General features: G+C 57.7%; 1 protein-coding gene across 8 annotated transcripts in view; it reads left to right on the top strand.

Moving 5' to 3' along the window:
* LDB3 (LIM domain binding 3) overlaps positions 1-13,180 on the top strand; it is a 60,108-nt gene that overhangs the window by 347 nt on the left and 46,581 nt on the right. For 5 of the 8 annotated variants that reach the window (XM_081245914.1, XM_081245919.1, XM_081245918.1 and 2 more), the window contains exons 2-4: positions 9,355-9,506; positions 9,989-10,064; positions 11,423-11,790. In XM_081245914.1, coding sequence (XP_081102040.1) covers positions 9,355-9,506; positions 9,989-10,064; positions 11,423-11,790 — 596 coding nt within the window. The remainder of the gene's footprint in view (positions 1-9,354; positions 9,507-9,988; positions 10,065-11,422; positions 11,791-13,180) is intronic. The other 3 variants (XM_081245915.1, XM_081245920.1, XM_081245917.1) reach the window with 1 other exon arrangement.

Below are 13,180 nucleotides of genomic sequence, written 5' to 3'. Positions count from 1 at the left end.
CATGGGCAAGCGGCTGGTGTTTTGAGCACAGAAAGAAATGCCAAGTTTGCGGGCCAGGCAGGCAGGTGGACAGAAAGTACAGGACCTTCCTAAGCCTTTCTCTGGGAGGGTGGGCTCAGGGTACCCCCCAAGCCTGGAAGTGGGCAGCTGCTTTGGGGAAAGAGCACTCCTAGCATGGAGAGGTCAGGTGACAGGCGGGCAGATGGTTAGATGTACAGACTGCTGACGCTGGCTGCCCTGCTATCAGGGCTCGGAGCTGGGCTGGGCTGGTAACCGGTCTCCTGCATCCACTCCATCCCAGACCTGAGACAACAGCCCCCTTCTACCCCCGCCTTCCTGGGGCTGCTGTGGGACCTCACCCTGGCTGGCTTCGTGGAGCTGGGCCTTCCTCGCTTGCTGGAGGCCCTAGCCATTCACCTACAGCTGCTCTGCCTGCCTGTCTCAAGTCTGGTTCGCCATGCTCACCTGGGGAAATGGCCTGTGTGTTCTGCAGTGTCTGTGATCAGGGAATGGCACTGCCTGATGGGAATGTCACAGATCTTTGGAGGTTGTCTGAGTAACTCTATTGCCCAGCTAGAGACACTGAAGTCCAGAGAAGCAAGAAGCTAGATCTGCTTGAGAGGAAGCGGTCTGTGAGAAGGGACTTTGTTTTAAACACTGCTGTGTCCCTGGCATCTAGACCAGTACCTAGGACATAGTAGGTGCTCAGGCAACACTTATCAAGTAAAGGGAAGTCCAGCAGAGGGGTGCTGAAGGCCCCAAGGCTCAGGGTGGACTGTGAAAGGTGCCAGGGCAAAGACAACCCCTGCCTGGTGGGGTACGCTGAGACTGAGCCCCAGCAGTGCTGGTGTGGGCACAAGGGGGCAGGCTGAGGCCCCAGGCTGTCACTGGAGGGTGATGGATGGGCAGGGGTGTCTGGGTCACTGCTCACCTGGAGACAGGGAGACAGGTTCTTCTCCAGGGCACGGAGACTTGCCTTGGGCCTAAGGGTGGGACGGGGAGGGTGGTGGGGAGGCACTGAGGTGGGCAGCCAAGGAAGGCCTGAAAGGTGCTTGGCAGAGGGGGCAGGGAGCCAGTGTCCCCACTGGAGGCACAGTCTTGGCTGTGCAACCAAATGTAGACACTTGGGGGGACCCTAAGACAGAAAGCCCCACGCAGGGGTATTATGGGAGCCTCACGACAGCCATAGCCTCACAACAGCCTCACAACTCTTCTGGGGTGCTGGCCTGGCTCTAGTCCAGGGAGAAGGCCTTGGCCGCCATCCTGCTGGAGGTCAGGCTTATTCCAACCTGAGTCTCCAGACCCACTGCCCTGGAGACCCCAGGGTCCCATATTAGAAGGGCACCCAGAGACTTACACACTCAGTCTGATGATATGGTGACACAGGGGCATTTGAGCCCCAGCAGACACACCCCCTCTGCCCTCAGGACCCTGCACAGCTCCCCACACCCTTGGTTACAGGTCTCCTTCCTGTACAAGGCAGGACCCTCCACCGTCACTCTCATGGGTCCACCAGCTTCCCATGCCTGGGACTGAGCCTAGATCTCCCCCAGCCCCACTATCCTCAAGGCCTCCACCTGCTGCTTCCAGCCCCATCCCTGCTGGTGGAAATTAGCCTCCTGGCTCAGTGGCACCCAGGATAGCCGATGACTTCATCTGGGGTCTATGCGCCACCTGGCCCCAGCCAGCCCAGGGCTTAAATTGCAGCACAGAGGCCTTAAGCTAGACAGCAGGAAGAATGTCCTCACTGTAGGCAGGGGGTGTATTAGGATGTACTAGAGCCAACGACTAGGGGGCACTTTTAAAAATAGAACCCGCATGGGCTTCCCTGGTGGCGCAGTGGTTGAGAGTCCGCCTGCCGATGCAGGGGACACGGGTTTGTGCCCCGGTCCGGGAAGATCACACATGCCAAGGAGCGGCTGGGCCCGTGAGCCATGGACGCTGAGCCTGCGCGTCCGGAGCCTGTTCTGTGCAACGGGAGAGGCCACAGCAGTGAGAGGTCCGCGTACAGAAAAAAAAAAAAAAAAAAAAAAATAGAACCCGCAGCTCAGGCAGGGCATCAGGGGATGGGTCTCTCAATTCCCTTCAGGGGCGTGCCCCCAAATCACTGAGGCCATGGAACCAGCTGGACTGGGTGCTGTGGCCTTCCCAGGGCTTGGAGCCTCTTGATAAGTCCTCTGGTGTGCTGCTGATACCCTGGGCTCGGGCGTCCCAGGCTCAGCGTTGCTGGCCAGGCAGGCCTCGGGACACTAGCCCTGCCCTCCCAACAGGGCTGTGGTATTTCCTGCTGGAGCAATCAAGGTCCTTCTGCACCAGGAACTTCTCCCCTAAGGGGATGCAGGGCCAGAGCTCTCTGGAAGAATCCTATTTCCACTGCAGCCCTGACCTGCTTCCCACAGAGGGCCAGTAGATGTCCTGGCCCGAGTCTTTGCGACAGGGCAGTAGTGGCGTATTGTGGTGGGGGACTAGCAAAGGCGGGGCCGGCTCGTTCTCAGCAGGGGCCGGCACCCCTGGGCACACGCACTGTAACCCTGAGGCAGGTGGTCAGGCAGGCAGGTCTGGGATTGGCATCTCACTTCAGAGCCGGGCAAACTGAGGCTCCAACTTGCTCATGAGCTCCTGTGACCTTGGTAATCCCATGCCTGCTTCCTCACCCTCTGGCTAGGGGCTAGTAGAAAAGCACTGCATGGGGCCGTCCCCTGTGTGCTGCAGCTCCTCCTGTAGGAAGGCTGGCCACGTGCAGCCTGGGTGGTAGCCCCTGTACCCACCCCACCCTGCCCACCAGCCCCACAGAATCAACCTTGGGGCAGTAACAGCCCCTCAAGTCCTCCCGTCGGTGGGTCTCAGCCTGAGGACCCACAGAGAAATGGGTTCAGGAGGGAGACTCGGAGGGTGGAGGGGAAATGCCTTTATTTATCCTGGACAGGTGTGGCTGGGCCTGTAACATGAGCTGCCCTCCCATCCCCACCCTCCCTCAATCCCAGCCAGCCCTCCAGGAAGTGGGGAAGGGGTGGGAGCAGCCAAAGAGGACACAGTTCCAAAGGCCCAGCCCCCACCCCTGTCGGGGCAGCTAGGCCTGAGGCCAGGGCCACGGTCTGGGGCCTTGCCTCTTGGCGCACGAGTTGCAACCCTTGACTTTATATTGGCGACATATGCTTTTGTTTGGCTCTGCTACTCACAGCTGTGTCACCTTAGAAAAGTCAGTTCACTTGCTCAGCCTCCGCTTTCTCATCTGTAAAATGGGGATGGTACATTGGTAAAAGTACACGTGAGAGTTCTTTCTAATGTGCACTTATGAAAATACACCTATTTTTCCACATGGGCTGCTTGCGAGGATGGGGGAGTGGTGGAACTGAGCCTGGGCCCGGGGGGTCCTGCTTTTCTGCTCCAAGGCCTCCACTCCTTACGGCCTTACCCACAGGCCCAGCAGGCTCACCTCTGCCCCTTTGCTGTTCTCGGTTCCAGTATTTGTCAGACTCTCCTGGCTATGGTGGCGACACAGAGGACAGAGGGTCCCCGAGAGGGGAAGGGGGACAGGCTGAGATTATTCTGGGGCAGCTGCACCGGCGATTCCTGGAATTTTGAGGCCACGGTGCTGTTTCTTGGGCAGCGCCTAGCAGTGCTGACAGCAAGTGCTGTTTATAGCCATGCTGAAGGTCAGGCAAGCCTCTGGAGGGCTGCTGCAGGGCTGGCTCCCGAATGAACGAATGGGGAAGATAACAAGACAGTGGCCCACCGCTGGGGAATACATCCTTAGAGGTTCCCAGGCCAGGCCCTCTCCCAGCATGCTGCTTCTCCCTGGTGCACAGAGCTGTTCCTGGCCCCGGGAGGTCCCTGAAGTGAGTGGGCATGAGGCTGGCTGGGTCCTGGGGAGCGCGCCTTCTGAGGTCCTGGGCCGAGACATAGGACAAGAGCAACTTCACTGTCAGGCCCCGGGGGCTCCTCGGGCTGAAGATGCTGTGAGACGGCAGCAAGTGCGAGGAGGGCAGGGCTTCCTGGGTGATGTCTGCTGGGCCTGCTGGGGCAGCTGTCCTGCCTGGGAGATACCTCCCCAGTTCCCTGAATCTGCCTCTTGTCCAGGGGCTAGCCATGATTGAAAGGCCCCCACCCAGGGCCCTTCCATTCCCAAACACAGCTTCTCCATCCCTTTGAAGCCAGGATCCACCTCTTCCCAGGAACCATTCTAAGTGGCATGAAGCAGACTTTGCCATCCAGGACCTAGAACTGGGGGACAAGAGGAGAAGAAAGAGACTCAGAAGGCCAGGGAAGGGTGTGGTCAGCTAGAGAGGGGGCCAGTGGCCCCTGGCTTTGGCACAGGGAACTCATTGGTATGTGTGGAGTGGTGGGGGCCAAAGTCAGATGGCTGATGTGAGAGGGATGGGGAGATTGTAGAGGCCAGACCTGCTGGTCACTTCTTGGAAATGCCTGGTGGTGAAGAGAGGGAGAGAAACATGGCAGGAGCCTGCTGGGGCAGCTAAGGCTTTTTTTTTTTCAAGACAACTTTTTTAAAGCAGTTTTAGGTTCAGAGCAACGTTGAGAGGAAGATAAAGGGGTTTCTCATAACCCCCCTGCCCCCATGCATGCACAGCCTCCGGCATTACCAACGTCCCCCTCCAGAGCGTACATTTGTTATAACTGATGAAACCACACTGGCACATCGTCATTACCCAGAGCCCATAGTTTACGTTAGCGTTCATGCTTGGTGTGTACGTTCCATGGTTCTGAACCAATGTGCTATGACATGTATCCACCATTATAGTATCACAGAGAGTATTTTCACTGCCCTAAAAGTCCTCTGTGTAAAGAGAGGCTTTTTGAGCATAGATAAGACTGGCTTTTTTATCAGCCAGGGTGGGGTTGGAGAGAGGGGCTATGGGAAGACAGAAGCTTCCAGTGAGAGGGCGAGGGATGGAGCAAGGCCCCAGGGGAGGCCAGATGGGAAGGGAACAGAGCATGGCATGACAGTAATTTAATCACCCCATGTAAAATGCACTTAGGGCTCCCCGGAAATCCCCTGGGATGTCAGCCTGGGAAGGTCAGGAGGAGATGCTGGAAGCTGCACAGTCCACAGCACCCACTGCCTGCCCTTGGCTCCCATCCCTTGCCGCACCTACACTGGCAGGTCTAGAGGGAAAGGAAGTCAGGGGCCTGTCTGGCTTTATGCACGAGGAGTGATGGCCGGGACCTTCTGCGGAGCCCAGTGACCCCCTCTGCCACCAGGGAGCTGGGGAAATAGGACCCAAGGGCATGGGTGTGCCTGAGCCCCAGCCGGTGCCTTGCTTCCCTGGGACCCTGGACAGAACTTCTCTCCCCTCCAGCTGATGCTCAGGCCCCTCTAGGGACAGGAGGCTGGCCCTTCGCACACCACCCTCTGCCAGCTCCCGATCTTGTTTCCTCTGGAGGCAGGAGCTGCAGCCTCCCAGACTCCAACCCCTGGCACCTCCCAGGGGAAGGGGTCAGGGACAGCACTTGCACCTCCTCGGTTGGGAGCTTCCCTGAAATTGTCTCAGCTCTGCACTGTCTTTGTATAATGCCCTATTTAATGATGAAATCCTCTCCACAATCCCGGGAGAAAGGCATCATTGCTGTCTTTACGCAGAGGTCGTGGAGGCTGGCACTGAAACCCTCAGGTCTGGCTCAGACTACAGTCCATGGTCTTGGCTCTCCTGCTTCCCCCCAAGGCACCCGAAGGTCACGGGGGCCACAGCTGCTCCCTGGCACCGGCTATCTCTGTGCCCCCTCTGGGGTGCCCTAAACCATGGCCCAGCAAGGAGGGTGGCCCCCAAACACCTAGAGCCTGCTTTAGGGGCTTCTGAGACAGGACCTCGGTCCTGGAGCTCTGCCCATGGCTGGGTTCCCTGTTGAGAGGTGGCTGGTGACTAGAAAAGGTGAGAAGTGAAATGGGAATGAAACCATCATTACGAAGAATGTTTCAAATGCTCCAAAGGGGCTAGAAAGACTTTAAAGAAAAAGAAATCCTCCAAGGATTTAGGAGCTTTGGGTCTTTTCTGGGACAAGGAAAGCAGAGGGAGGGGGCTAGGGAGTCAGACAAGAGGTACACCTGGACTGCACTCTTCACAAGCCCTGGGCTCTGGGGCAAGCGTTCACGGGTGGCCGCAGCCTTCTGCCAGGCAGGCTGCTCCTGCAGAGCGGGGAGGGATCCGACGGCCCTTGGGCAGGGCTGAGGGGCAACTTCCTTAGGGCCTCTGCCTCCTTCTCTAGGGCAGAACTAGCAGAGTACCTCCCTACAAGAGGGTTGTAGCATCCTCCACCCCACCAGCCCGAGGGGTCTTGAACCTTGCTCAGGGCAGCCAAAGGTCAGGCCAGCTGAGCCCTGACGAGCACACACAGGTGCGAGGAGAGGCGCCAGGGGCAGGCTGGAGCCAGCTTGGTGGCAAATTCCTCAGGGGCTTTGGCTGTTCACCAAGCCTGGGGGAGCCTGGGCTCTTCCCTGGGAAAAGGATCATCTCAGTCTACACCTGAGGATGAGGGGGAGCCAGCCAGGGCCAGGCAAGGGGAAGGTGGGAGCCCTGTGGGAAGGCATGATGTTAGCTAACCCATGCCTGAGGGAGAAATAAGTCCTCAAGGCAGCTTGGGAGGGAGGGCATTCCAGATGGCCCCGTGGTTTGCCCGCCTCTCTTGGATGTCATTCTGGTGTCCTTGTTCACACTTAACCCATGATCTCCTGGACACAGCTCTGGTCCTGCCTGGCAGGCATCACCTCTGCAGGCATGAGGCCCTCCCCTCTGTCTGGGGTCTGTGGCTGCCCTGCCTGGGAGCTCCCTGCTGCAGGCTGATGGCCCCCTTCTCTGTGGATGCTGAGAAGCATCTGGGGGAGCCCTGGGTTGGGAAGCCCTGGCATGGGGGTGTCCTGCTGTGGGGGAACCCTGTGGGCAGTCCACTAAGACAGCAGAGACATTGCGCAATTCACCCTGAATGGGAGCATACTGGCGTCTGCTACTTTCTCTGAAATGCTTCAAACATAATATGGATTGATGGATGGAGAGAGGGATGGACACTTGACCAGCAAGTTGAGTGAAATGCTACAGTAGAACCTCGGTGGTGGGTATTCGGGTGCTCTCCGTAGAATTAGTTCTGCCTTACTGTGTTTGAAGGTGTCTATAATAAAATACCCGGAAGAGCAGAGGCCTGAACATGAAGCTAGAAGGTGTAGGGAATGGTGATTTTCTTGCAGGACAGGCCTGGCTGGGCAACTCAGTTTGCCCTCAGGAGTCCCCTCTCAGCCTAGAAAGTGTTTTGCTTTTCTTTGTTGTCCTTTTTTACCCTTTGCTTAACCGCTTAAAGGAAACAACACACTCTTGTCACTAGTAGAGGCTCTGTACGGCCATTGATTTGGGAATAAAGGCGACATGTGTTTTGAGATGGCCCGAGCGCTTCCAAGATGCCCCTACGGGAGCCTGGAGAGTAGGCGGGACTTGGCAAACCAGACAATGTGGCTTCCTGACAATCAAGGCATTTGTTTATCTATTGTCCTGGCCTCATCCCAGCAGATTCCAGGAGCGGTGGGGAGGCTGCTCAGGGCACAAGGTGCCCAGTGTTTAAGAAGGTGCCACAGTTCCTGGGTCTGAAATGGCGGGTCAACGGCAATTGGCAAGAGTTCTCCTGGTCTTGCTATAATCACTGGGTTAACACACATGGTTCCTGGCCCACCCTGTAGAGCCTGTCTGGGAATGGGCTGGAGGCTGGTGACTACAGGGCTCTGGTTAGGGTGGGAGTTCCCTCTGAGGGGCCCAGCAGGAAGTTTCCATCCAGGTCTGAGAGCCCAGAATCTGGCCAGAGGCCCACCGAGGCCTGGCACCCAGGGTATGGGACGGTTCCCAGGACCTCTTTGGGCTCCTTCTAGGATGGTCTCCAAGCCTTGGCCAGAAAATGGCTTCTGCCAGCATTAGGAGCCAGCCTTGTCCTTGGGGTATAGCCAGGAAGGTGACTGGGATGTGCCCAGAGAAGCCAGGAGGACTGGCTGGTGGGCATGTTGGGGAGGAAAAGCCAAGGGACACCCTCTAGGCACAGCTCGGTAGGGGGTGACTCCCAGGGGCTCCTCTTTCCTATGATGTCACTGGAGGCAAGCCCTGCCCGGCACCCCATGTGATGTCACAGCGTGCTTCCACCTTATGTCGTGGGGGTCAGGTTATAAAATCATTCTATGTGATGTCAGGAGGGGGTGCAGCCAAAGTCTCCACGACATCCCATGAGACACCTTTAGGGGTGAAGCTTCATCACACTCCATGTAATGTCACTAGGGGCCGGCCCGCAAGCTATTTTAGGTGCTGTCACTAGGCCTTCCAGAATTTTGCATTTCATGGGATGTCACTGCATAGGAGGCCACCATGGCATTCAGGGTGCTATTACTGGGGGCTGGACATGCAGAATTTGGCATTGTGCATGATGTCACTGGGAGTGGAATCTGAGCCATCTCAGCATCCCAGGTAATGTCCCTGGGGGTGTGGTCTTCCTGACATTGCATGGGGGTTTGGTAGAGTGGCATATCCATGGCATTCTGTGTGATCACACTGGGGGTAGGGCCCAGACTCTAGAGTTCTGTAATGTCACTAGAGTGCAAGATTTGGGAACTGGCCTCCACATCTGCACCTCCCCTTTGGGAGATATGAAGCCAACCACAGAACACTGAGCTCCATGTCCCAGCTGACCTTGCTCCCACAGGCAGGCCTGACAGCTCTGCCAGCCCTCTCTGCACACCTGCCACAGTAGAGTACGACACACTTACACTAGGATGCTTTTGTGAGGGTACGTTTGGCCTGCCTGCTGGCCTGGCAGCATCTCTACGGTGGTGCTGAGTCTTAGCAGCTGCTGAATTCTTCTGGAGCCTGGAAAGTGTGCCATGGGTTTTCAAGGTGCAGATGTTATAGTAGGCTAATTGGTGTAACAAACAACCCCCAGTTCTCTTAGCACAGTGGAAGTTTATTTCTCATTCATGCAACATCCAATTCGGTGCTCCTTAGTCATCTCTCCTCCAAGCAGTGACTCCATGATCCAGGTCCCTTGCAGTTAGTGGCTTGGCTGTCCTCCTCTGGGTCCTCTGCATCCAGTCAGCTGACAAGCAGAGAGAGTGAAGGATGGCAAGATGGTTGCTAGGGGCAGGCCTGGAAGTGGTGTGCATTGATTTCAGAGCTAGTCTCATGGCTGCACTCAGATACAAAGCACCAGGAAATGTGGTAGCTCTGTGTCAGGAAAAGGAAGCAGGCTTGGTGGTCATAGTGAATGAAATACAAAATGGCAAGGCTCTACTGGATGATCCCTGGTGATTCTTCCCTGGGGACAGGCCCATCCTCAGGTCACCCTTCTTATTTCACCCCCCATCTGCTACCCTCTCAGATCACACCGGGCAGCAAGGCCGCCCAGTCCCAGCTCAGCCCAGGTGACCTTGTGGTGGCCATTGACGGCGTCAACACAGATACCATGACCCACCTGGAGGCCCAGAACAAGATCAAGTCTGCCAGCTACAACCTGAGTCTCACGCTGCATAAGTAGGTGGGAGCTCTCCAGAGCAGGGGGCAGAGGTTGGGTGTGGGCACCAAGGGCCTGGGAGAGGAGCTGTCCAGCATGGACCCAGCCTTGTGCTACCGGACCGCACAGGGAAGTGAGGACAGCCTCTGGACCAGAAGAAGGACAGGCCCAAGTCATCAAGCACCTGCCATGTCTGTGCCTCACTTTACAGAGGAGACTCAGAGAGGGTGGATAATGGCGCTGCTGGTATGTGGGCAGCCGGGCCTGGAAGCCAGGGTCTTCCCTGCTTCCTCTGTGCACAGGCAGCCTCCCTGAGACCTAGCAGAGGCCCGTGGCTGCAAAGTACCCCAGAGCCGTGACTTCTCCATGCTCGTCAGGCCCGGGGGACACCCAGGTCCTCTGCCCTGGCTCCCTGGGTTCCAGATGTTCTCCCCTCTCCAGTCCTCCTCAGGCAGGAGCTCCTGGACCCAATGGCAACTGTCTTCATTTCTGGTTTTTCCAGGTCAAAGCGTCCCATTCTCATCTCCACGTCAGCGCCCCCGATCCAGTCCCCTCTGCCTGTGATCCCCCACCAAAAGGTAGGTGCTGACTGTGGGTGGCAGACTCTACTCTGGGCCGTGGTTCCCGGAGTGCAGCCCCTGGTCTGCCTGCCTGACCCTGGCAAGGTGGGGGGATCAGCCCAGCCCCGCCTCGGCTGATGCCGGGGAGGTGGCGCAGACCCCCCGGGGAGAAGCGTTCAAGCCCCATAAAATGCTACATGGAGGGGTGCCTGCCTGGGTGCTTAGCCAACACCCTGGGCCTCATGGGCGGGCTGACAGGAAATCCACTTAGGCAGCGGTGTTTTCAGGAAAGGGACCATTCTCCCAGCCAAGTGGGGACAAGTGTCCAGAAGGCTCTGACCCTCATCCTCCTGAGGACACTAGGGAGGGGGGTGACCATAGCATGAAAGCCGAGGCCCCAGTTTGAGCTGATCACCCCAGGAGGAGCTCCCAGGCATGGGGGGGCCTGCTGGCCCTCAGGGTTTCTCCTGTGTCACAGGCTCTCTCCCTCCCGTTTCCCTTTCTCCTCCCAGTTGCACGCTCCTATACCACACTCAGAAGTGCTGGTGCAGCCAGCAGTTACCAGGCCCCTTCCCAGCTCCCTCTAAGCAGCTCAACCCTGAGTGACCCAGAGCATGGGAGGCCTACCCCACCGCTCCTACAGGACTACACACTCCCGCCACTCTCCACCCCTCCTTGCAGGACCTCATACTGACCCTGTCTGTCCAGTGGGGCAGAGTGGGTGATGGGCAGGGTGGGGAGAGGGGACAAGAAGAAGATGACGGGGGTCTGGGGTGGGTGACAGACTGAGGAAGTGGGCAGAGGGCTGTTGGGGAGAAGCTGCAGAGGCAGGCTGGGGGAAGCAAACGTCAGCCCCCCTCCTTCCTCAGTTTCCCCTCTGCACCTCTACTCTGCCTGTTCACCACCAGCCCAGAAGGCCCCCTCTCACCGGCCATGTGGGGCATTGCAGAGCGGGGTCAGCAGAGCAGGAGGCAGAGCTGTGCTCACCAGGTGCCCCCGTTCAGGGGAAGGGGGAACAGGTGTAGGATGGAGGGGTCTCCCCACAATTCCCTGAGACCACACCCCCTCTCCTCCAGCCCTGCAGGCAGGCTGGCTTGGCCTAGCTTTCTGTGTGGGGCTTTGCATTTTGTCCAGGTGGATGACAGCTTCAGGGCCAGGAGCTTCACCCCACTCTTTTTGACAAAACCCTTCTCTTCCAGGTGTCTTTTCTATCCCCCTACCCTGACCTCGGTGCAGTGGGCTGCAGGCTCCAGGGTGGTGGGCTGCTAGGCGCTCGCACTAACCCTTCTGTTTCAGGTTCACGCAGAAGCGCTGGGATGGGCGTGGCCTCTAACTGCTCTCTTCTCTCTCCCCTGCATGGTGCTGCCCTGGGCCAGGACCCTGCTCTGGACACGAACAGCAGCCTGGCAGCACCCAGCCCCAACCCCGAGGCGAGGGCCATCCCGGGCACCCCAGGCAACCTGGAGCTCGGGCAGACCTTTAGCTCCTCCTTCTCTCAGACCTCCGTCTTCTCCTCACACATGGAGGCCTCTGATGCTGGCCCTCCATGGGGCAGCCCGGGGGCCAAGGTCAGCCTGGAGAGCGCCCTCGACTCTCTAAGCCCGAAAGCCCCGCGGGGTTCGAGCCAGCCAAGGCAGTATAACAACCCCGTTGGCCTGTACTCGGCAGAGACCCTGAGGGAGATGGCTCAGATGTATCAGATGAGCCTCCGAGGGAAGGCCTCAGGTGCTGGACTCCTAGGAGGGTAGGTAACGGGCTCACAGCTCTCCACTGGTGGTCAGGGGCCATCTGGGTCCTCAGTGCTCATAGAGGCCTGGTCAGGTAGTCAGAGCGAGGAACTGGCCTCATTCTGGCCAGCCCCAAGCCCATGAGGCAGTGCAGGCTAAGAGCAGTGAAATCAATCAATCATCCTATTGACATTTGCCATGAGCCGGGCCCATCATTGCTTTACACAAGCTGGAGCGATGTGTCGGATTTTGCAGAGAGGGAAACTGAGGCTCAGAGAAGGTTAAGTCAAGGTCCAGCTGTCCAGCTACTAAGTGGCCAAGCTGGGCCTGAATACAAGAGACTCTGACTCCCAAAACTTTCATATCAGGTCACCCACCAAAATAGGACGAAGCCTAATACCTCCAGAAACTCTGGGGCAAAGGGACAGGCTGGTTACCACCCCTTTGGGAGTCCTGAGAGGTGGGAGAGCAAGTTCTCTAGGTCTGGCAGTGGTCTGGGAAGGCTGCCTGGAGGAGGGAGCACCTGAGCTGGGTACAGAGAGACTGGGCAATAGGGTGAGGGGAGTGGGGTGGCAGGACTGACCCTGGCCAGGGTGGGGAAGCAAGGGAGCAGGACCCTGAGGAGAAAGGGGCCCTGCAGGAGAGCAGCAGGCCACCCTCTGCTCCCCGAGGTCTAGCTAATGGTAGTCTTGGAGCACAGGAGTTAAAAGAACCTAGAGCCAGAGCCAGGGTGGGCATTGTGGAGGGGCTGAGGGGAGGGAGCCTCCCAGCAGAGCACATATTAACTTCCAAGTCTTGAAGGTTTGTTATCTCATTGTAACTTCTTCCATAGCCCCATGCAATTGGTATAATCGTCTCTGGGCTGGAGGCAAAGCAGGTTGAGTCAAGGCATATGGCCCAGTGGCTAGGGGTTCAGGGCTCTTCCATGAGACAGTCCGTATCTCAGGATTATGGGGAGGATTGACGGAGATAACACGTGCATAGTGCTGAGCTCTGTTCTGGCACACTCACTGCGTGCTACCTGCCATCACTGCCTGGACTCACACAACAGGTACACAGATGAGTCAGCATTGCAGTCCAGGTCAGTGTGATCCAAGCCCACACCCTTCCTTTGACCTAGCCGCACGTGGTATCTGTGCTCCGCCCGTTCACTGCTCCCCTGGGGATCCCCAGCTCCCCCAGATCCCATAGCTCTTTCTGGGATCCCGAGTGAAGCTGGGCGCTCTACAGTGTGAACACTTGGACCCTGGCTTCCCTGGACCAAGATGGCAAAGCTTTCTACCCCCAGGCTTTTTCCAGCAAGGGGCTTCTGCCAGAAAGCTCAGAAAAAGACAGAGTAGAAATGGACTCTTTCTCCTGCCTTGGATGGGCTGATAGCTCTTCCTGGTTCTCCTTGGGCCTGGCCCC

The sequence above is a fragment of the Mesoplodon bidens genome (genome assembly GCF_964165515.1).
Source record: "Mesoplodon bidens genome assembly, chromosome: 1".
Lineage (NCBI taxonomy): Eukaryota > Metazoa > Chordata > Mammalia > Artiodactyla > Ziphiidae > Mesoplodon > Mesoplodon bidens.
Note: the sequence above shows the minus strand (reverse complement) of the source record. Positions and strands in the feature narration are given on the sequence as shown.